Below are 24,531 nucleotides of genomic sequence, written 5' to 3' on the forward strand. Positions count from 1 at the left end.
CCTGGGAATTTGCTGCAAAATATCTGTATGTAATAAAAATGCAATTGGGGAAGCCACTGTGGCTCTTTTTCCTACATCATAAATGACTTGCATCTCAGAGAAGAAATGCAATAGCCTAAGTGTTGTCATGTTTGGATTCTGGTGTTTGGGAAAGCAATTGTGTGAGACGCTTCTGTGAGGGAATTCAACCAAATCATTCTAATAACAGACTGGCTCAGGCATTTCCGAATGATCAAACCAACATTTGAGATGCTGTGCAATGACATCTCTCTGCTGCTGAGCCAGTCACGTGAGTTTTTGTTGTTGTTGTTGTTTGCATATTGAGGAATTTATTCGATAAATGTTTCCGTCGTAGTTTACATATTCATGTCTTCTTATTGGATAATGGATAAAAAATGTAAATGCACATATGTTTCTCTTTAATGCACATTTTTAGAATTGATGCATGTTAGTGTTTCCTACAGAAAAATGAGAAGAGAAGTATTTTGTGTTAAACAAGCTGTTTTTTTAAACGAGTAAGCTAATCTAACTAATATTTTATTTAGCTAATCGGTTATGGGGTGATGCGCTTTAAAATTATTGCGGGGCAAATGAATTGTAGTATTAATTTAATAATACAATTAATAGTAAGAATAACAATAATACAATACATTAATTGGAAATGTCAAATCCTCTTGATAAGGCCGATAGCTGATGCTGATCATCTTCTGATCGGCGCATCAGCGCATTGTCTATCAACTGATCATCGTCTATCGGCACAACCTGGCACGGGGCCTATATTTAAAAAATGTCCAAGTAAAAACAAGGGTCAAACGTGTCATAACCTGACGAAGTATTCCTTATTTGGTCGTCCAGCGCACCTGTAAACCACGCCCATAAACTTCCCGATCATGCGGCGTCTGTGAATAAAACCAACAGCATCTGTGTGCAACTGTGCATTCGGATTTCATCTGAAGAGACTGAAGACTTCGGCTGACTTACAATGATTGACCTGCCGTCTCTGTCTGTGACCTGGACCCTGGTGGTTCTGGTCATAACTCTCCTGTTTATGTGAGTATTGAACAACAAAAGCAGGTCAAAGCAACCATCAGCGTTAGCCTATAGCTTTTAGTAAAGTATCCATCTGTATTTAATGTGTCTCATTTTTAATTAGGTGTTGTCTTATATTTGTTTACTTTATCACACTGTACAGTTCATATGTTTACGATCTATATTTAGGCTACATCTACATATAATGGGTCTCATGTGGTTGTCTGTAGTTTGATATCTCTGTAATTTATCACACTGTAGTTATGGTGTTTGGCCACATGGATTTTTCAACAAACTGGGAATTCCAGGACCAAGACCTTGGCCTTTCATTGGCACATTTCTCTCATACAGTAAAGTAAGTAATTCACTATGTCATTTCTTTAGAATAATATAGAAATATGTATTAAAAAGACGCTGGAGCTATAAGACTCTCTTTCATTGAATGTCTTTATAAATTGTATTTTAGGGTTTTCACAATTTTGATATGGAGTGTGCTAAGAAGTATGGAAAAGTTTGGGGGTGAGTCTCAGTTATACATTTACTGTGTCAAAATAATCTGATGAAAAGCTGTACTGTAATATCTGTCCTCAATATGTAATCAAATTGTATGTAGCCTAATACTTAAGTTCAGGGCAGCTCTGATGGCTAAATGATGTGCTAGATGATAGCCTCTTCTGCTCACTTAAGGCTGCTTTTATTTAATCAAAAATACAGTATAAACAGTAATCTTGTGAAATATTGTTACAGTTTTAAATGACTGATTTCTGTTTTAGCATATTTTATGTAATTCATTTCTCTGATGTCAAAGCTGAATTTTCAGCATCATTACTCCAGTCTTCAGTGTCACATGATGATCATTTGCTTCAGATCATTTGCTGCTCAAGTAACATTTCTCATTATTATCAAGGATTTTATTATCAGTATTTCCAAAGTTCCAGAGAACAGCATTTATTCGAAATAGAAATCTTTTATTATAAATATGTAAGATTATAAATGTCTTTACTGCTCAATGTAATGCATCCTTGCTGAATTAAAGTTTTTTTGTTTTCATACTGACCCAAAACTTTTGAATGGTAGTGTGGGTATTTGCCCGGATCACTGTGAATGCAAACTAATCTATATTCCTTTCATTGCTCAGGATTTATGATGGAAGACTCCCAATACTGATGGTCACTGACCTGGAAATTATCAAAACAGTTATGGTGAAAGAATGTTATTCTACCTTCACCAACAGAAGGGTAAGCTCACCTTCGCAGTTATCCAGACAGTTCCATAATGGCAGGAAACTGAGGATTCCTTTTACGCTCCAGTAAAAATCTTTTCTTTTACTGCATTTGTACAGGAGATGAATGCAGACCTGGCCGGCCCCTTTGCTGATGGAATATCTTTAACTAAAGATGAGCAATGGAAGAGAATCCGTGGTTCACTCTCTCCGTATTTCACAAGTGGACGACTGAAGGAGGTATAGAACAGGTCCTTAAAGGGACAGTTCACTCAAACATGAAAATTTGAATAATTTACTGAATGACTTTCTCTCTTTTTCTCTGTTTTACAAAAGAAGATGCAGTGAAGAAATATTTGTGTGTTTTTTGTTCATAAAAATGGGGTCCAGTTTTGTTCCACAGATTTGGAATTAAAATGTTTTTATTGCCAATAACTAAAACATTTTAAAAATTAAAATGTTTTTATTGCCAATAACTTTTATTATATACTATTATAAAATATGTATATGTTATACTGTACTTGTTGCTCACATGAGACTTATGTAATTAACACTTATTTTAAAATCTGTTTCAGATATTTCCCATAGCTGTGACGCATGCTGATCGTTTTATTAAAAATATGCAAAAGCGAGACCACGAGCAGCCAGTGAAAATAAAAGAGTATGTTACATCTGTCTTTAAATAAAGTGGATAACTTTAAAACATAAAGAGCATTCACTGTCAATCATGAACTTAACCAAAGCATTTACAGTAAAACTTCTACTAAATGATTATCATTAGAATATTTCTTTCTAGTTGTTTTGTGTGTCAATGAAAACCACATGCAATGATGTGTAAATGATCTCTTTAATTAAAAAACTACTTTATTTTTATTGCAGAGCTGTCGCTCCATACAGTTTGGATGTCGTCGCCAGCTCCTCCTTTAGCGTTGACATCGACTCCATAAACAACGCAGATGATCCTTTCGTTACGAACATCAAGAAGTTTTTCCAGTTCAGTCTGTTAAGTCCTCTTCTTCTACTTCAAAGTATGTCATTTGTATAATAAAAATTGCTTTTGTTGTTGATTTGCATTCTAAATCAGTTGTCCATCTTTTTACATGATTAAATAATTACAATTTTAAGATCTCAAAAAAAAAAATTTTGTTATTTCAGCATTTTTTCCCTCCGTTGCTATTCTTTTGGGGAAAATGGGTATACGGCTTTTTTCAAGTTCGTCAATGGATTTTTTCTACAATGCCCTGAGAAAGATTAAGGACGAGCACAGCAAGAAATCAGATGTATGTTTGTCACCGTTTCACTTTTCAACTACAGCTTCAGATTTTGAAGAGTTGTTGATGCCGCAGTAGATTTTGACATTGTGTTTTTAATCAGGGTCGGGTAGATTTTCTCAAGCTCATGATCCAGAGTCAAATATCTGATGATCAAGCTAAGGACACCACAAGTGGCCAACCAGTAAAAGGTTTGAGAGACGGTACAGATTTTACACATTTAAATGCACATGAACTTGTTTTCGAATATGCTTTTTTGTGAATTCGACAGGACTAACAGACCATGAGATTCTCTCCCAGTCCCTCGTTTTCATCCTTGGAGGTTATGAGACTACAAGCACCACTCTCACTTTCCTCCTCTATAATCTTACGACTAATCCAGACTGCCTGGAAAAGCTGGTTGGGGAGATCGACACAAACTTCCCTCCTGATGTGAGCGCACCGGCTTCTGCTCTGTTCACAGGTTTTGTGTAAAGCAGGGTTTCTGAACTCTGGCCATCAAGGTCCACTTTCCTGCAGAGTTTTGCTCCAACACTAATCAAACTGAACTAATTAATCAATGTTGGAGGTAAACTCTGCAGGAAAGTGGATCTCGGGGGCCAGAGTTCAGAACCCCTGGTGTAGAGAAACTATTTTAAGGCAGTTTTAGAATTTAGAGTTCAGCTGTTTTACTTCGACATTTCTTGTTTTGTTTTTTCAGTCTCCCATCACATACGATGCATTGATGAAAATGGATTACTTGGAAATGGCCATCAACGAATCAATGCGTCTCCTTCCCACTGCCCCACGCTTAGAGAGGGTCTGTAAGAAAACCGTGGAGATCAATGGGGTGACGATACCAAAAGACACTCTGGTTGCAATTCCTACATATGTTTTATGTCGTGACCCGCAGCTCTGGGATTCTCCTGATGAGTTCAGGCCGGAGAGGTGATGTGATTCATCTATCAGACAGTAGCGATGTTTCCATCCAAAACTGCGAACCTGCGATCTAAATTGGAATATCGCATAAAACATTTGCGAATAAAGCAGTGTTTCCATCCCATGTGTTCAAGAGAACAAAATTGTTACTGCTGCCAAATATCTTACATAAAAATGTAAGTTGCTGCAATCGGGGAAGCCACTGTGGCTCTTTTTCCCTACATCATAAATGATGGTGTAGAAGGTTTGAGATGCTGTGCAATGAAATTTCTCCGCTGCTGAGGCAGTCACGTGAGGTTTTTTTGAGGGATTTATTCAATAAATGTGTTTCCATCGTAGTTTACATGCATGTCTTCTTATTGCATAAAAATGTATCTGCTTCAGGTAAACACGTTTTTCTTTAATGGACATTTGTAGACTTTATGCACGTTAGCATGATCCAAAATGCAATATTACAAAACTGCAGATAAAAGTAGGTGGATGGAAACTGAGCTACTGATGCTTTCTGAACATTTCCTTCACAGCCACAATTTTTCTCACTTCAGTTTTTCTCACATTTTTTTCTCTCAAATATTTCTCTGCAGGTTCAGCCCAGAGAGTAAATCAGAGGTTAACCAGTACGCTTTCATGCCTTTTGGACTCGGGCCTCGAAATTGCATTGGAATGAGATTTGCCCTAATGATCATGAAACTTCTTGTTGTGAAGCTTCTTCAGAACTATACTGTGGAAACGAGTAAAGAGACACAGGTTGGTACATTGACTGTCATATAGAGACAATCAGGAATGGCTGACTGTGCTTTGCCTCTAAATTTAACACAAATTTACAAATGCACTATTCTTTATTTTCTCTTGTTTATTTCAGATCCCTCTAGAGCTGAATGCTATGTTCCAGCCAAAGGTTCCAATCACACTGAAGTTTATACCAAGATCTCATAAGGAAAAATCATAATTAAAATGCAAAACATTTCAATATAATTCTGTACTGTAGATCATTTTATACAAGGTTATATAGCATTAGAAAAACTACATACAGGATTGTTTCATTTAAAATATCATACATACATTTGCTTTCAATGTTTAAAATTCACCTTTTACCCCCTTTTGGATTTATGGTGATTTGCTGGGCCTTGAGCTCTTCCTGATTCTTCCTGTTTTATACAGTTTGGAATAGAAAAACAAAATACATTATGAAAAATGTATTATTGTACACATTTAATTATATAACAAATTATAAGCAATGAATGCAATGTAATGTTATTATTGTAGCTGTAAAAGACAAGTGTTCATTTGTTATGCAATCACTGAAGCAAAAATCTGATTATGTAGGGATTTTAGTTTTGAGGACAGAATTTACAAAAAAATTAAAAATACTGTAATTTAAGAGGGTTTAATCTGGATGTTAGAAACCAGCATACAAAGCCACAGCAGAGAAAACGCATTTAAGTAGACTTTTGAAATGACAGTTAGCCTTGATCTCATATATAATAAGTAGCCTATGCTTAAATGATCATATATGATATGGTAACTACACAAATTGTAAACAATTGTTCTGGACTTATATATATGGATATATATATATATATATATATATATTAGATGTATTGTATAAAGCGCTGTATAAATAAAGGTGACTTGAGTAGCAACACCATAAGAACTGGCTACATGTGTGATCTGGAAAATATGGTTATTCTGTCAACACTGTAAAGTTTTCTGTGTCACTGCAGATGACTGTTACAAAGGACTTTTATGCAACAATCGTATACATATTACTAAATGTGACTGGAAGCTGAGCATACACACACCTGGAGTGCCCTCTGTACATAGTTACAATCACCAGTAGTGAAAAAGAAAACATTTGGTATCTTTAAACAAAAAGTGACCCACTTTACCTGAATTCACCCTAGGCCTACTGGTCATGCGCCACACTGACAATACAGCATCAATACTAATTTCTTATGTGTCATTTAATAGACTGAGCTAAAACAACTGAAATTGGTTTAGCGAACTTGCTTATTTAGTCTACTCATTTATTTAATAATTTACTTGATTTTATCACTGGAAATGACACGTGTAAAATCTAAATCTGTCTATTTTGCGAGCAATTGTTGATTAAGGAAACTTTCGCACAATATTGGAAATATTTACATTTTAAAACATGAAGGCTAGCCGATGTAACACAATGTGCAAACTTTGCTGTAGTGTTATGTTGGTGAAGAAGTCTCAAACCCCAGTCAATTATTCACTACAGAAAGTGAAAATAAAACATCTGAAGCTGAATTAACGGTGCATTCTCTCAGAGACAATGAGAGCTATTATAACATGCTGATTACGGTAGGCCTATATTAGTCCAGTCATTTTAAGCCAAAATGGGGGTTAACCTTGAACAAATTGCAACAGAAGCAAACTCAACTGATTTTGTATCCTCAATATGTCCTGAGTAAGAAAAAAAAAAAAAAGTCCTGAAAAATCCCATTAGGGGAAAGTTTCGAAAAAGACCCATATATATATTTTTCTTACGTGAATAGGGTAAACATTTTAACCTTTAGATATCACCATGAAAGTTGATTACATCAAGACGAACAAAAAATGTATTACAATTTTTTTTGAAATTGTTAACATGGACAAACGGCGCATAATTACGTATGTGCTAATTTGCGCACCACAACAGATCTAAACACTGGGTCTAGCCAGGTGAAAACGTCTTGTTGAATCTTGTTGACATATAACAGTAAAATACTTGATAAGGTCTGAATGGAACCCATTTAGGCAACCCAGAGGCAGGAAGAAGTACTTTAGAAACCAGCCTTTATTGGGTGATGCGCTTTAAAATTATTGCGGGGCAAATTAATTGTAATATTAATTGAATAATAAAATTAGTAGTAACAATAACAATATTATTATTTTTCTTATTTATTTATTTAGTTAAATTGCAAAGATTTCAAGTACAATGCAACAAAAAACTAAATGAATACAAGACATTGTAAATACAATTCAAAATACAAACCAAAGAATAACAACAACAACTAAAGTATAAATGTACTTATAAATAATAATAAAAAAAAAAAATACAGAAATAAAATTGTATAATATCAGGGCAGTTATATGTATTTGAAAAGCTTTAAAATTTGTATTGTTTTTATAAGCTTTTTGTTTTGTGATCTCATGTTCGAAAGAGTTTCTAAGTATATTGTGAGATCAGTGTTATAAACGGTAATATAGGAGGGGTTTTTTTGAGTTATTTTTGTCTTGTGAATATAAAACAATGATATAATTTTGTTTTCCAGAAAAATATGGGTTTTGGAAACAAAGTAAAATGTCATGAGGTTCTAAATTAAGACATCTGTTTCATTTTGTGTCATGTCTATTTTAAAGTCAGTCCAAAAAGAAATAGAAAAGGGCAATACAAAAATAAATGTTCAATATCTTCAAGTGATGTGTTACAAAAAGTGCATTTATCACAAACAGTATGAATATATCTACTAATGGTTGCATTTATTATGACCGCCGCTAGCGTAGCTAGCGAAAGCGGTCATATAGGGATTGTCAAAGTTTTTTTTTTTTTTTTTTTTTTGTCACCTTACTGAATTTTTCGTCAACGATACCAGGGACACCGAAGCACCGGGGAACATGAAATTTGGTGGCCATGTAGCCCCACTAGACTTCTAAGGAAAAATTTCGTTTGGTCCCCGGGGGCCACTTCCCCCCCCGCGCTGGGGCCCCCTTAAATTTTTCGTCAACGATACCAGGGACACCGAAACACCGGGGAACATGAAATTTGGTGGGCATGTAGCCCCACTAGACTTCTAAGGAAAAATTTCGTTTGGTCCCCGGCGGCCACTCCCCCCCTGCGCTGGGCCCCCCCAAACCCAAAAAAATGCAGTTTTTCCTAAATAACTACCTGAACCGTGGCACCGAGGATGAAGAAATTTTTATGGTATGTTGGTCCACTAGACCTTTACGGAAAAATTTCGTTTGGTCCCCGGGGGCCACTTCCCCCCCCGCGCTGGGGCCCCCGTAAATTTTTCGTCAACGATACCAGGGACACCGAAGCACCGGGGAACATGAAATTTGGTGGGCATGTAGCCCCACTAGACTTCAACGGAAAAATTTCGTTTGGTCCCCGGGGGCCACTCCCCCCCCGCGCTGGGCCCCCCCAAACCCCAAAAAAATCAGTTTTTCCTAAATAATTACCTGAACCGTGGCACCGAGGATGAAGAAATTGTTATGGTATGTTGCTCTTAAGGGCCCACATCAACCTAGCCCATAATCACTCATTTGTGATTTGCGCCCCTCCCATAAAAAATGAAAATGCAATATTATTCTGCTTTAATCGCCCCTATCTTCAGTGGAGATGTTCAGAACTGCACCATATTTCATGTGTATGATTAACTTGACATCCTCTGGGGGTATCCTCTGCTAAGTTTCGTAGAATTTCATCCATGGGGGGGTATAAAATAAATTCATTTATGTGCACATTTAGTGACTGTACACTCATCGGCCTGTAGATGGTGCTGTTGAGCGAAGGGTTGCTGGTTTAGGATGATACTGTCACACACACACATGCAGGAATACAAACAAACGCAAGCAGCATGCACACACACTGACATCCACACGCACAGACACACACCCATACACACACATACAAATCCACATGCACAGACACACACACACAAACACACACGCGCACACATGTACGCACACATACATACACGCACAGACACACACACAGACACACACATACACACACACACACACACACACACAGACAGACATGCACATACTATTACTTTTTTTAGGTATATACATAAACACGCAATACAGCCAAATTACTCCACGTCATTTATTTTTGTGGAAAGCCAGTGCAGGCCTGAGCGGCGGTCATATTTTGTACCGCGATGCGGTACATCTAGTTTTGTACATTACTTTTACTTTATTAGAAATAACATACTTATAGGGTAATGTCCAAATGCTGTGCCAAGATATACAATAAGGCTTAAGCCATTTTGATTTACATGGAGGACTGGAACCGACATTAAAGGATTTTTTTATGAAATTGTTATTAAAACCTTTATCAAATAAGGAGAGACCATTTACAAAAAGTTGAGGATTTTGTAAGGTTGTGTTATTAATATCTACGTCTGAGAATTTGGTTAATATTATTATGCCATTAGGGATAGCTTTAATTACATTGTTAAATTCTTTTTCATTTACAAATAAACCATATTTTGAAATAAAATTAGGGTAGGCCTACGTGTAAAATTGCCCATTCTTGTCAATAAGCTGGTTTACAATTAAAATGTTGTGTCGAACCCAATTCTCAATGTACAATTATCTCTTATTATGAATTATATTTCCATTGTTCCATATAAAACACCTGCTAGGAGAAATGTTTGTATAAAAGTGACCAGTACAGTAGCCTAATGCTTGTTTGTGATAATTGGCCAAAGAAATTTGAAGTTTACCAGTTATATAAGGACACTGCAACAAAAAAATGAATCCCCCAAGTCTTTCAAATAAAAAATATGGCACTATATTGAATATACTCGTTTGATTTTTTTAAAAGTTTTTAAGCCAATTCATTTTTAGAATTTGGTTAAAAATAGTAAAAGTAAGAACATTTAACCCACCATCAGATCATTTATTTACAAGGACGCTTTTCTTAATTTTATGAGGTTTGTTTCTCCAGATGAAATTGGAGAGTAGGCCTAATTCATCCAATTGTGAGCATACCCTCTGGGGCACTAAAGAGAAAAGATATGCTGCTCTCGAAAGACCTTCTGCCTTACTCAGTAGAATTCTCCCTTGAATAGAAAGATCTCTTGTTAACCATGCGTTATATTTCTTTTGTATTTTTTCAATAACAGGCCTGAAATTAGAGTTGAACATTACATCACTGGTTTTAGAAATTTTAATTCCCAAATAGGTTACCATACTTTTAACAGGAATATTACACACAGTGGATAGGTTGTTGTTGTTTTTAAGTTGTAGGAACAATAACAATAATATAATACATTAATTGGAAATGTCAAATCCTCTTGATAAGGCCGATAGCTGATGCTGATCATCTTCTGATCGGCGCATCAGCGCATTGCGTCTATCAACTGATCATCGTCTATCGGAACAACCTGGCACCTATCTTTAATATAGGCCTATACAGGGGCGTCACTAGGCCCTTTTTAGGGGGGCTTCAGCCTTTATTACTTATTATATTACATAATGTAATGTTACTGGAGCATTGGGAGCAACACGGGACGGTTCGGTGTCTCATCCAATACCAATACGTTTCGCTGCGTTCACATTCAGCCCTTATCACACAGTGTGATAGTTGTTTTTTATTCCTACAAAAATGAAGCGATTAACACCCATGAAAACATACTTTAGAAAACGATCATGATGTATTTTATTTATTTACTTTTTAAACTTTAAAACATATTATTTTGTATTTCGGCATTGCATTATGCTGCCATGCACAGAAATGATTAAAGACACACATCATTATCTGAAAGCACTAGATGGCCCAGAGAGAGAACATCATTATTATTTTGGAGTTTTTTGGAGTTATTTTGTTTTGTATTAATAAATATAGTTTTGTATTAAGTAATAATGAATCAGGAGGAGTGTACGTACATATATTAGACTAGAGTAAGAGTAAAAGGGATTTGTGATTTTCTTTTAAGTACTTGATTTATAGAAGTGTCAAATTGATAATTCATGTTGTTATTTTTAATAAATAGAAATAAATATAGAACAGATTAATCATATTGCCAATAGACAGTTACATTAATACACGTTTAGCTGGTTAGTTAAATGATTTGAAATTAAATAGATTTTCAAGGGGTGACTTGATGAATAACCAACCGTATTGTTGATTACAAAGGCTAAAAAGCTTAAAAAATAAAATAATTTATATTTCATTGTTGATGGACTTAGTTACCTAGCTTTCCTGGTAGCTTTGTCTGAGAAAATGATTCATAAATCAACCTATCAGTTGACCCTATGTTTACTTTCTTCACTGACAGACAAAAATAAAAAGCCTATATCAGTCAAAGCTCAGCTTTAGGAGGGGAAAAGACAGAGCAAGATAAAAAAACCAAGAGAAAAAGAGTGTGATGCTGATGAGGTGAGAAAAAAACAGCTGCCCGCACATAGTTTTACAGCTATTGTCATCCAATTTTTTTGGCCTTCAAAACATCTTAAAATGCACATATGTAGATCAGAGAAATAAAAATTTTCTCGGGGGAGCATGCCCCCGAACCCCCCTAAACACCTGACATTTGGGACCTCAGTGATTATAAAACCCTGCCATATGCATGTTACTGGATGAATGAATGAAACTAGTTAATAATGAGCATTAGACCATAAACTGATTTTTTTTTTTTTTTTTTTTTTACATCATACCCTCATTGGGGGCTGAGCCCCCCTAAAATGAAAATCCTAGAATCGCCCCTGGGCCTATATATATTTAGAATTTCCAAAGTAAAATTAAGGGTCAAACGTCCTGACGATGTATTCCTTATTTGTGACCCTGGACCACAAAACCAGTCACATGATTTATAAGCCTATATATATATAAAAAAAAATTTTTTTTTTTTTTTTTTTTTTAGATTTATACATAACCTAAAAGCTGAATAAATAAGCTTTATTTTTGTTAGGATAGGACAATATTTGGGCGAGATACAACTAGGCTATTTGAAAATCTGGAATCTGGGGATACAAAAAAATCTAGGCTAAACACTGAGAAAATCGCCTTTCAAGTTGTCAATTTATTAACGATCGTGCTGCATTCACTCACAAAAATATATTTTTATATATATTTAAGGTAGGAAATTTACAAAATATCTTCATGGAACATGACATAAAAGAAAGATCGATTATTTTGACCCATACCTGTGCTACTTCTTGTGACTGGTGTTTGGTCCTATGATTGGTCGCCCTGCGCAACTTGTAAACAACGCCCACTTCCTGATCATGCGCCGTCTGACGTGAATAAAACTCTGATAAAACCTCTATGGATAAAACCAACAGCAACTGTGCATTCGGACTTCAGCTGAAGCGGAAGAGACTGCTTACAATGATTGACCTGCCGTCTCTGTCTGTGACCTGGACCCTGGTGGTTCTGGTCATAACTCTCCTGTTTATGTGAGTATTGAACAACAAAAGCAGGTCAAAGCAACCATCAGCGTTAGCCTATAGCTTTTAGTAAAGTATCCATCTGTATTTAATGTGTCTCATTTTTAATTAGGTGTTGTCTTATATTTGTTTACTTTATCACACTGTACAGTTCATATGTTTACGATCTATATTTAGGCTACATCTACATATAATGGGTCTCATGTGGTTGTCTGTAGTTTGATATCTACTGTAATTTATCACACTGTAGTTATGGTGTTTGGCCACATGGATTTTTCAACAAACTGGGAATTCCAGGACCAAGACCTTGGCCTTTCGTTGGCACATTTCTCTCATACACTAAAGTAAGTAATTCACTATGTCATTTCTTTAGAATAATATAGGAATAAATATTAAAAAGACTCTGGAGCAATAAGACTCTCTTTCATTGAATGTCTTTATAAAATGTATTTTAGGGTTTTTACAATTTTGATATGGAGTGTGCTAAGAAGTATGGAAAAGTTTGGGGGTGAGTCTCAGTTATACATTTACTGTGTCAAAATAATCTGATGAAAAGCTGTACTGTAATATCTGTCCTTAATATGTAATCAAATTGTATGTAGCCTAATACTTAAGTTCAGGGCAGCTCTGATGGCTAAATGATGTGCTAGATGATAGTCTCTTCTGCTCACTGAAGGCTGCATTTATTTAATCAAAAATACAGTATAAACAGTAATCTTGTGAAATATTGTCACAGTTTTAAATGACTGATTTCTGTTTTAGTATATTTTATGTAATTCATTCATTTGATGTCAAAGCTGAATTTTCAGCATCATTACTCCAGATCTTCAGATCATTTGCTGCTTAACATTTCTCATTCTTATCAAGGATTTTATTATCAGTATTTCCATTGATAAATGGAAAGTTCCAGAGAACAGCATTTATTCGAAATATAAATCTTTTATTATAAATATGTAAGATTGTAAATGTCTTTACTGCCACTTTTGATCAGTGCAATGCATGGATGTAATGCTTTTGAATGGTAGTGTGGGTATTTGCCCGGATCACTGTGAATGCAAACTAATCTATATTCCTTTCATTGCTCAGGATTTATGATGGAAGACTCCCAGTACTGATGGTCACTGACCTGGAAATTATCAAAACAGTTATGGTGAAAGAATGTTATTCTACCTTCACCAACAGAAGGGTAAGCTCACCTTCGCAGTTATCCAGAAAGTTCCATAATGGCAGGAAACTGAGGATTCCTTTTACGCTCCAGTAAAAATCTTTTCTTTTACTGCATTTGTACAGGAGATGAATGCAGACCTGGCCGGCCCCTTTGCTGATGGAATAACTATAACTAAAGATGAGCAATGGAAGAGAATCCGTGGTTCACTCTCTCCGTATTTCACAAGTGGACGACTGAAGGAGGTCCTTAAAGGGACAGTTCACTCAAACATGAAAATTTGAATAATTTACTCACCTTCGTGTTATTCTAAACCTGAATGACTTTCTCTCTTTTTCTCTGTTTTACAAAAGATGCAGTGAAGAAATATTTGTGTGTTTTTTGTTCATAAAAATGGGGTCCAGTTTTGTTCCACAGATTTGGAACAAAGTTCTAGTCTCTCTGTACTCCTTTATTGAAATTAAAATGTTTTTGTTGCCAATAACTTTTATTATATACTATTATAAAATATGTATATGTTATACTGTACTTGTTGCTCACATGAGACTTATGTAATTAACACTTATTTTAAAATCTGTTTCAGATATTTCCCATAGCTGTGACGCATGCTGATCGTTTTATTAAAAATATGCAAAAGCGAGACGACGAGCAGCCAGTGAAAATAAAAGAGTATGTTACATCTGTCTTTAAATAAAGTGGATAACTTTAAAACATAAAGAGCATTCACTGTCAATCATGAACTTAACCAAATTTACATTTACAGCAAAACTTTTACTGAATGATTATCATTAGAATATTTCTTTCTAGGCAAGTTTTTTTATTTATTTTAATTTTTTTATTTTAAATAATATAGGTGTTCTAGTTGTTTTGTGTATCAATGAAAACCACATGCAATGATGTGTAAATGATCTCTTTAATTAAAAAACTACTTTATTTTTGTTCCAGAGCTGTCGCTCCATACAGTTTGGATGTCGTCGCCAGCTCCTCCTTTAGCGTTGACATCGACTCCATAAACAACGCAGATGATCCTTTCGTTACGAACATCAAGAAGTTTTTCCAGTTCAGTCTGTTAAGTCCTCTTATTCTACTTCAAAGTATGTCATTTGTATAATAAAAATTGCTTTTGTTGTTGATTTGCATTCTAAATCAGTTGTCCATCTTTTTACATGATTAAATAATTACAATTTTAAGATCTCAAAAAAAAAAAAATTGTTATTTCAGCATTTTTTCCCTCCTTTGCTAATCTTTTGGGGAAAATGGGTATACGGCTTTTTTCAAGTTCGTCAATGGATTTTTTCTACAATGCCCTGAGAAAGATTAAGGACGAGCACAGCAAGAAATCAGATGTATGTTTGTCACCGTTTCACTTTTCAACTACAGCTTCAGATTTTGAAGAGTTGTTGATGCCGCAGTAGATTTTGACATTGTGTTTTTAATCAGGGTCGGGTAGATTTTCTCAAGCTCATGATCCAGAGTCAAATATCTGATGATCAAGCTAAGGACACCACAAGTGGCCAACCAGTAAAAGGTTTGAGAGACGGTACAGATTTTACACATTTAAATGCACATGAACTTGTTTTCGAATATGCTTTTTTGTGAATTCGACAGGACTAACAGACCATGAGATTCTCTCCCAGTCCCTCGTTTTCATCCTTGGAGGTTATGAGACTACAAGCACCACTCTCACTTTCCTCCTCTATAATCTTACGACTAATCCAGACTGCTTGGAAAAGCTGGTTGGGGAGATCGACACAAACTTCCCTCCTGATGTGAGCGCACCAGCTTCTGCTCTGTTCACAGGTTTTGTGTAAAGCAGGGTTCTCTTTCAAACATTCGCTCGGTATCTCACGATGGGAACGCCTCTGGGCATGACCGATCTGGAAGTACCAATTACACCACGTCTGTCAGTTGACAGACCAATCACGACAGTGATGCGGGAGTCCCCTTCCCACATATAAACCACTGCCAGTGGTCCCTACTTCATTCTTCGATCTCTTCCCCGTGAAGATCAAATTGGAAGCTATCCTTCAGTAGGACCTGTCTTGAAATAGTTGTTTAACGGTTCTGAGACGAGCCGTCAAGGTACGTCGCTGAACGCAGCTATTTTGTTAGCGGGTTTTCTTTTTCCACTGGAACAGTGTTATTTGATTCTGGTATACTTTAAGAGAATTAACGCATTACGGCGAATTCTCTTAGATATTCCCTTATTCTGAGTTGCACGTTGCGGTGAGCTTAGATACTATTATTATGGCAACTTCAAGTTCTGCAAACGGCGGACTGAAAGCAGAAACTTCTCGCCCGTGTGCGTGCGGCTCGATGATATCGGGCAAGGATCCTCATCCTTTATCAGGGGTGTGATTCATGGTAGGTGCGCCGTATATTTTCCTGCTTTTTTGTCCTTTGCCAATCACACCTATGCTTTATGCATCGCATGCCTGGGGGTGAGACACGCACAGGCAGCCCTCGCTAACCCCGAGGGCTGTCCTCACTGTTCTCTCTTCCCGTCGAGGGTGTTAGAGAGAAGAGTGCGTGTCGCAGCCACTAATAAGGGAGATCCCTTCTTTTCTCCGCCACCCGCGGAGGAGGCTAAACAACCTCCGACGTCCTGCAGCTGGGGCGAATACATGGACGAATTCTCCCCACAACTACCTCCCCTCTTTGGATCCGTAGGACTTACGGATGTGAGAGAGGAGGATGACGAGGACGACGAGGCCATCGCTCGTTTGTTAGAGGACTATGGTGAGGATGATGACGAAGATGCGATCCTCCCGCCAAATCCACCCCGGCCAGACAGCGCGTTAAGCGAGGGTTCACCCTCCCCGGCTCAGGCGGAGCTCAACCTGCTGGAAATGTGCCGGAGGGCGGCGGCAAAACTCTCCATAGACTGGCCATCACAGCAGACGGGCCAGGGGACGGAGAGAGATCTATATGATGGCAAGAGACTGCCGTCACGTGCCCCACCAGCTAAGCAGCTCATTCCAGTGGTCCCCGCGTGCGTTTCGGAGATGAAACATTTCTGGGATAAGCCATTTTCTCACAGAGTTCCCGTAAAGGGATTTTCTAGGCTGGATGTGGATAAAATGGGGTGTCAAATTCCCCTCCTGTCGAGCTGTCGGTTGCACATCATCTCCACCCTAACCGCAGGACAGCTTTTTCCTCTGCTTCAGCTTCACTGCCAGGACGAACTGATCGTCTAACGGCCTCAGTGTTTCAGAAAATGTATCGCTCTTCTGCACTGGCAGTGAGAGCTCTTAATGCCACCTCTCTCCTCACTGCTTATCAGGCAGAGCTTATGGAAGAGATGGGGAGGCAAATGGATGCTGGGTCACCAAACCCAGCCCTCTGGGAAGAGATTAACCTGAGAACTTCCAGGGGTGCGGTCCAGAGATGCGGCCGCAGCATGGGCTTGGCAGTGGTCGGCGAGCGAGCTCTCTGGCTGGGGCTGTCAGGGCTGTCAGACAGAGAGAAAGCAGACTTCTTGGATGCTCCAGTTGAGCCCAAAGCCCTTTTCGGGGGATCGGTCACTGCTATGAGAGAACGGTGCGATCAAAAGAAGCAGGAGGGTGAGGCTTTCCAGACTTGCCTCCCTCGCAGATCCACCGTTAGGGCTTCTCAACCACCACGGCCCAGGTTTGAAGCCCCACAAGGGAGTGGTCAGTCAGATTTCAGAAGACCTTCTCAGCCTCAGCGTTCTGAGCCACAGTCTAAGCCAGCTCAGCCGAGGGGTAAACCTTCCTTCGCAGCGGCTGCAGCCAGACACCGTCCAGCAAACCCTCAGGGAGGGAAGAAACGGCGAGCAACCTAGTATTTCGTCAGGTTCAGGACGAAGGGATGAGCAACAGCACTCACGGAGTATCTGTTGCTATCCTCCCTCAAAGAGAACGGTCATTTTCTCCCCCTCCAGCCAAGAGAAGGCGTCGGACAGGGGAATTGTTCACAAGTTATGTAATGACCAGTTCAGATGTGAAGTTTGCACCAGTTCCCCCAGTGCCTCACAGAAAAGTTTCCCTCCCTCAACCCACGGGGTTACAACAGAGGGCAGAGGGCTGTTTTCCAAAAGACATGTGTGCTATGGAAATAATAAACACGTTCCCTGTGCATCCAGGCAGTGGGCCGAGGGCACAGCTATGTTTGAAAATAAAAACACACACGAAAACAAAATTGTCAAAATCAGAGCTGCAGTCCGCTGCTAGTGGACGAGAGCTGCTGCGGTCCGCTCGCTGCTCAGGCGGAGAGCTGGCGCGCATGTGCAGTACACCCCTGGGTTTTATCCACAATAAGCCGGGGTTATCGTCTGCAATTTGCTATAAAACCTCCACTTTTTAACAGTGTGTTAATGTCAGCAGCAGAGGGGGAGTCAGCTCAGGTTGTAGAGGAAGAAATAGCTTCTTTATTGAGCAAAAGAGCTATTCGAGTTGTGTCGCCGGAGGACAGCCATCAGGGTTTTTACTCCCGGTACTTCGTTATTCCCAAGAGAGGGGGGGGTCTCCGTCCTATTCTGGATTTACGGAACCTCAACAAAACACCTCAGGAAATACAAGTTCAAAATGTTGACCTTAAAGACGTTATCTCAAACTATTCGTCCCAAGGACTGGCTTACGTCAGTCGATCTGAAAGATGCATATTTTCACATAAGCATCTACCCAGCACACAGAAAATTCCTCAGGTTTGCCTATCGAGACACAGCCTACGAGTTTTTGACAGTCCCGTTCGGCTTGTCTTTAGCGCCCAGGGTTTTCAGCAAATGTGTGGAAGCAGCGCTCACACCGCTGAGAATAATGGGTCTAACGCCGGTTTCACACTGCACGCATTAGCAGAGCATAAGCAGCGTAGGAGCAGTGCGTATGGTGAGCGCGAGCAGGACACGCGCGTTTTGCTTTCACACTAGCAGCGTTTGTCACGCGCGGCTGAACCGCGGCGTGTGTACAGACAGAGTACTCTATTATGGGTAAGTTGGCATTGCTTTATTTCGTTTTCAAATACATTTAAGAGAAAAGACTTGTCAATAAGCTTATTTTATTAATAATTTCATTTATATAACTTTTGGTTCATCTTTGTTTTTATTGTTTAGGCAACAAGTTTGTTTTTGGACATTTGTTTTCTTTTTAAATTGCTGTTGGTCATTTGATTGACTGTTTAAAACACAATAGATATCATCAATGCGCTCTTTGGGTAAAACTGCGGTGTATTTTGGCCATGATCAATGCATTGTCACTTTAATTCAGCGTAAGCGGCGCATCAAAAACAGACTGGGCGCCGAAACTATCGCGGCACTGCTGCTCCTGCTCTGCTCCTGCTACGCGCTGCCGCGCCGCCTCTGCGTGCGGTGTGAATGCTCTAATCTGTTAACATGGGCGCCGAAAAAAATGCGCTCTGCTAACTCGTGCAGTGTGAAACCGGCGTAACCCCTCATTTACACCGCACACGTCTGCGGCGCATTACGGCTGCGACACGGCTACCGGAGCTGATCGCGCCCATTCTAGTCATGCTTGTGTTTACACCGGCCGCGACGCGGCGCGTTTCAGAAGCTTCCCAGAAGCGGCTCTCCACGCCGCTTCGCTAAATATAGGCGCCTAGTCTATTTTTGACGGACGCGCGTCCAAGTCGCACCAGAAATACAAAATAAAAGTACAAAAAAACATTGTCAAATTCAAAATAAACACCCTGTGCAAACTCCCAAACGTATTACACACCAATATCCTTGGTAGAAACCATAGACTGTATGGTAGAAACCCAAAAAACAAGAAAAACCACGTCGGACAGGCAAATCACGTGGTCTCGCGCATTCAGTCGCTCCGCTTCTGAAATGCTCCTGGTGTGAGTTGGCACCGCTTGGAGGACGGAATAAAACCTTGTCGTAGACGTAATGCATCGCACACGTGTGCAGTGTAAATGAGGGGTTAGAGTGTCAGCATATTTGGACGATCTGCTGCTGTGCGCGCCGTCATGGCAACAGGCAGAGAGAGAGACAACAATGCTCGTGTCTCATTTGCAGAGCTTAGGTTTCAAGATAAACGAAACGAAAAGCTGCTTGGTGCCTACACAAGAGATAATTTACCTGGGTCTCAGACTAAACTCAGACCTATATCGAGCTTTTCTGTCCGAGGAGCGCGTTAGGTCAATTCGCGGCTGTCGATCCCTTTTTCAGAAAGGAAACAGAGTTTCATTCAAACTGTGTTTACGTCTTCTAGGTCTGATGGCCTCGACAGTTTCTGTCATTCCCCTGGGACTGTTGCGAATGAGAGAGTTTCAGAACTGGACAGCGGCGCAGGGCTTGTGTCCAAAACGCCACCTCAACCGCAAAGTGATAGTGACGTCACGCTGCATGCACGCTCTCCGTCAATGGAGAGATTGGTCCTTTCTCGAGTCAGGGACTCCGCTGGGAACAGTTTCTCTGAGAAAGGTGGTTACGACGAATGCGTCGCTCACAGGTTGGGGTGCAGTGTGCGAGGGCAGATAGCGAAGGGAAAATGGCCCGTCTCGCTTCAAAGCGCACACATAAACTTCCTGGAACTGTTAACAGTTTTTCTGGCTCTGAATCATTTTGTGCGGTTCCTAAGGAACCACCACATTTTGATCAGGTCGGACAACACAACGGCGGTGGCATACATAAACCGCCAGGGAGGCACACGTTCCCATCTGCTTCACAGTCTGGCACAGAAAATAATCTTGTGGGGCATGAAGCATTTTCATTCACTACGGGCAACCCACTTCCCGGGAATAATGAATGTGGGGACGGATCTCTTGCCCAGGGGGAATCCTCTGTATGGAGAATGGACTCTCCACCCTCAGGTAGTGAGCCAGTTGTGGGAGAGGTTCGGCCGGGCTGCCGTAGATCTCTTCGCCTCGCACGAAAACACTCAATGTCCTCTGTTCTTCTCTCTGGCGAGAAGCGGTGCGCCTATGGGTTGGGATGCTCTGGCACACCCGTGGCCAAACGCACTACTGTACGCGTTTCCTCCACTGAGTCTGATCTTTCCAACTTTAAGAATGATAAGAGAGTACGGTCACTCGGTCATAATGATTGCCCCGAACTGGCCAGGGAAGTTGTGGTTGACGGCGATAATTCAGCTCCTTTACGCACAGCCCTGGCCCCTCCCGTTGCGCAGGGACCTTCTTTCGCAAGCGCGCGGGGAGATATTTCACCCAGCCCCAGACAAAGTGGCTCTTTGGGCCTGGCCCGTGAGAGGTTAAACTTGAGTGTGACAGGTTTGCCTCCGAGGGTGATTGAAAGAATTCAGAACGCGTGAGCTGCTTCAACGCGCTCGGCATATGATCGGAAATGGGCTGTGTTTGAGCGATGGTGCGCACACAGACATATTGTTCCTTTTCTCTGTTCTGTCGCGGATATGTTGTGTTTTCTGCAGGAACTTTTGGATAAGGGCAGAGCCTTTTCAACTGTTAAGGTTTATCTTGTCGCAATTTCTGCGTGTCATGTGGGGGTTGACAGAAACACTGTAGGTCAACACCCGCTTGTATGCAGGTTTATGAGAGGTGCACAGCGTTTGAACAGGGTTTCAAAGTCACTGATTCCGCCGTGGGATCTGTCGGTGGTCCTTAACGCACTATCTCAGCCCCCTTTTGAGCCTATAGAGAGTGTTGAATTAAAGCTCCTTTCGCTAAAGGCTGCTTTATTATTGGCTCTTTCGACCGCTAAGCGGGTGAGTGAACTTCACGCATTATCGGTGCATAACTCCTGTATGCAGTTCGCTATGGACTACTCGATAGTAACTCTCAAAACTTATCCAGCGTTTGTCCCTAAAGTTAGCGAGTCAGCTCTCTCCTGTAAACAGGTGGATTTACTGGCTTTCCATCCGCAGCCTTTTCTCTCGTCAGAGGTTGCGTGGCTTCATTGCTTGTGCCCTGTCCGTGCGTTGCGTCACTATGTGGACAGAACAAGAGCGCTAAGGAAGAGTAATCAGTTGTTTGTTTCATGGGCTGATTCTCATAAGGGGAAACCTATTTCGCGTCAGCGCCTGTCCCACTGGGTAGTGGAAGCTATTATATTAGGTTATAATAGCAGTGGTCTCTGTCCTCCGGAAGGGCTGAGGGCTCATTCTACCAGAGGTCTGGCAACCTCATGGGCACGGTTTGAGGGCGTTTCAGTTCAGGATATATGTGCTGCAGCAAGTTGGGCTTCGCCTCACACATTTGTCTGATTTTATAGACTGGATGTCACTGAGCCATCACTGGCTCATTCCATCTTAAGTGTGTAAAAAAATAAATAAAAATAAAAACATTCATTGGGGATTGTTATGTTACATGCATCACTGAGTTGGTTGACATGCCTGCTTCGGTTAGCATATCTGCAATACGGGAGTTGTCTATATCCCATAGTGAGATACCGAGCAAATGTTTAAAGGAGAACTTTAGGTTACTTACGTAACCCCGGTTCTCTGATAACATGAGTGAGGTATCTCACCACACGTCCCTCCTTGCAGTGCACAGGGAAGAGATATGCAGAGAATGAAGTAGGGACCACTGGCAGTGGTTTATATGTGGGAAGGGGACTCCCGCATCACTGTCGTGGTTGGTCTGTCAACTGACAGACGTGGTGTAATTGGTACTTCCAGATCTGTCATGCCCGGAGGCGTTCCCATAGTGAGATATCTCACTCGTTATCAGAGAACCGGGGTTACGTAAGTAACCTAAAGTTTCTGAACTCTGGCCATCAAGGTCCACTTTCCTGCAGAGTTTTGCTCCAACACTAATCAAACTGAACTAATTAATCAATGTTGGAGGTAAACTCTGCAGCTGTTTTATTTCGAAATATCTTGTTTTTATTCTTCAGTCTCCCATCACATACGATGCATTGATGAAAATGGATTACTTGGAAATGGCCATCAACGAATCAATGCGTCTCCTTCCCACTGCCCCACGCTTAGAGAGGGTCTGTAAGAAAACCGTGGAGATCAATGGGGTGACGATACCAAAAGACACTCTGGTTACAATTCCTACATATGTTTTATGTCGTGACCCGCAGCTCTGGGATTCTCCTGATGAGTTCAGGCCGGAGAGGTGATGTGATTCATCTATCAGACAGTAGCGACGTTTCCATCCAAAACTGCGAACCTGCGATCTAAATTGGAATATCGCATAAAACATTTGCGAATAAAGCAGTGTTTCCATCCCATGTGTTCAAGAGAACAAAATTGTTACTTCCTGGGAATTTGCTGCCAAATATCTTACATAAAAATGTAAGTTGCTGCAATCGGGGAAGCCACTGTGGCTTTTTTTTCCCTACATCATAAATGGTGCAGAAAAAATGCAATAAACATTGTCATGTTCGGATGATGGTGTATGAGATGCTGTGCAATGACATTTCTCTGCTGCTGAGGCAGTCACATGAGTTTTTTTTTAGGGATTTAGTCAATAAATGTGTTTCCATCGTAGTTTACATGCATGTCTTCTTATTGCATAAAAAATGTATCCGCTTCAGTTAAACACGTTTTTCTTTAATGCACAATTTTAGAATTTATGCACGTTAGCATGATCCAAAATGCAATATTACAAAACTGCACATAAAAGTAGGTGGATGGAAACTGAGCTACTGATGCTTTCTGAACATTTCCTTCACAGCCACAATTTTTCTCACTTCAGTTTTTCTCACATTTTTTTCTCTCAAATATTTCTCTGCAGGTTCAGCCCAGAGAGTAAATCAGAGGTTAACCAGTACGCTTTCATGCCTTTTGGACTCGGGCCTCGAAATTGCATTGGAATGAGATTTGCCCTAATGATCATGAAACTTCTTGTTGTGAAGCTTCTTCAGAACTTCTCTGTGGAAACAAGTAAAGAGACACAGGTTGGTACATTGACTGTCATATAGAGACAATCAGGAATGTTTGGCAGACTGTGCTTTGCCTCTATATTTAACACAAATTTACAAATGCACTATTCTTTATTTTCTCTTTTTTATTTTCAGATCCCTCTAGAGCTGAATGTTATGTTCCAGCCAAAGGTTCCAATCACACTGAAGTTTATACCAAGATCTCACAAGGAAAAATCATAATTAAAATGCTGAACATTTTCAATATAATTCTGTATATTATATTTTATACAAAGTTATATAGCATTAGAAAAACTGCATACAGAATTGTTTCATTTTAAATATCATACATACATTTGCAAATGTAAATTGCAAAATTACAAATGTAATTTAAGAAGGTTTAAACTGGATGTTAGAAACCAGCACACAAAGCCACAGCAGAGAAAACGCATGACAATTCTCCTGTGTGACAGTTAGCCTTGATCTCATATATAATATTGGGTAATTATGCTTATGATCATATATGATATGGTAACCACACAAATCGTAAACAGTTGTTCTGGACTTTATATATATTTTAGATGTATTGTATAAAGCGTTATATAAATAAAGTTGACTTGATTCCCTCATTTTAAATAAGTTCTGTTACCAGAAAAACTGGCTACATGTGTGATGTGGAAAATATGGTTATTCTGTCAACACTGTTCTTTATGTCACTGATGACTGTTACAAAGGGCTGTTATGCAACGATCGTATCAAAATTACTAAATGTGATTGGAAGCAAAGCATTCACACACCTGGAGTGCCCTCTGTACAAATCTAATGTAATAACATATATTTTTCAATGCACACCATCAGTAGGTTTTATGTAGTCGCAGATATCAAACTCAGGCTTTATTTTCTTCTAAGGTGAGTAAAATGAAGTGATAGTAAATATGACACTTTTAAGACGAACCTGTTTTTGTTAGAAATAGCCTACTTTTTGTGCTACGTAGTTTCATTTATGTTTCTTAACAAATGAATGGCTTTA

At 39.6% G+C, this 24,531-nt stretch overlaps 2 protein-coding genes across 3 annotated transcripts; both read left to right on the forward strand.

The window, feature by feature from the left end:
* Positions 1-869: 869 nt before the first annotated feature.
* Positions 870-5,851, forward strand: LOC311293353 (cytochrome P450 3A40-like). The gene is made up of 13 exons (XM_084413567.1): positions 870-1,050; positions 1,291-1,384; positions 1,496-1,548; positions 2,168-2,267; positions 2,372-2,491; positions 2,827-2,912; positions 3,131-3,279; positions 3,407-3,531; positions 3,626-3,713; positions 3,794-3,954; positions 4,223-4,449; positions 5,025-5,187; positions 5,303-5,851. The coding sequence occupies exons 1-13, from the start codon at positions 983-985 to the stop codon at positions 5,387-5,389; spliced, it is 1,521 nt and encodes a 506-aa protein (XP_084269693.1). The 5' UTR covers positions 870-982; the 3' UTR covers positions 5,390-5,851.
* Positions 5,852-12,419: 6,568 nt separating this feature from the next.
* LOC311293337 (cytochrome P450 3A40-like) lies at positions 12,420-24,130 on the forward strand. Of its 2 annotated transcripts, XM_084413529.1 has the most exons (13): positions 12,420-12,579; positions 12,821-12,914; positions 13,026-13,078; positions 13,657-13,756; positions 13,861-13,980; positions 14,319-14,404; positions 14,681-14,829; positions 14,957-15,081; positions 15,176-15,263; positions 15,344-15,504; positions 22,527-22,753; positions 23,375-23,537; positions 23,658-24,130. In XM_084413529.1, the coding sequence occupies exons 1-13, from the start codon at positions 12,449-12,451 to the stop codon at positions 23,742-23,744; spliced, it is 1,584 nt and encodes a 527-aa protein (XP_084269655.1). In that variant the 5' UTR covers positions 12,420-12,448; the 3' UTR covers positions 23,745-24,130. The 2 variants fall into 2 exon arrangements, with proteins under 2 accessions (XP_084269655.1, XP_084269656.1); XM_084413530.1 differs by lacking the exon at positions 13,026-13,078.
* The last annotated feature ends 401 nt before the right edge of the window (positions 24,131-24,531 follow it).

The sequence above is a fragment of the Rutilus rutilus genome, assembly GCF_951802725.1.
Source record: "Rutilus rutilus genome assembly, chromosome: 1".
In the NCBI taxonomy this organism is placed as follows: domain Eukaryota; kingdom Metazoa; phylum Chordata; class Actinopteri; order Cypriniformes; family Leuciscidae; genus Rutilus; species Rutilus rutilus.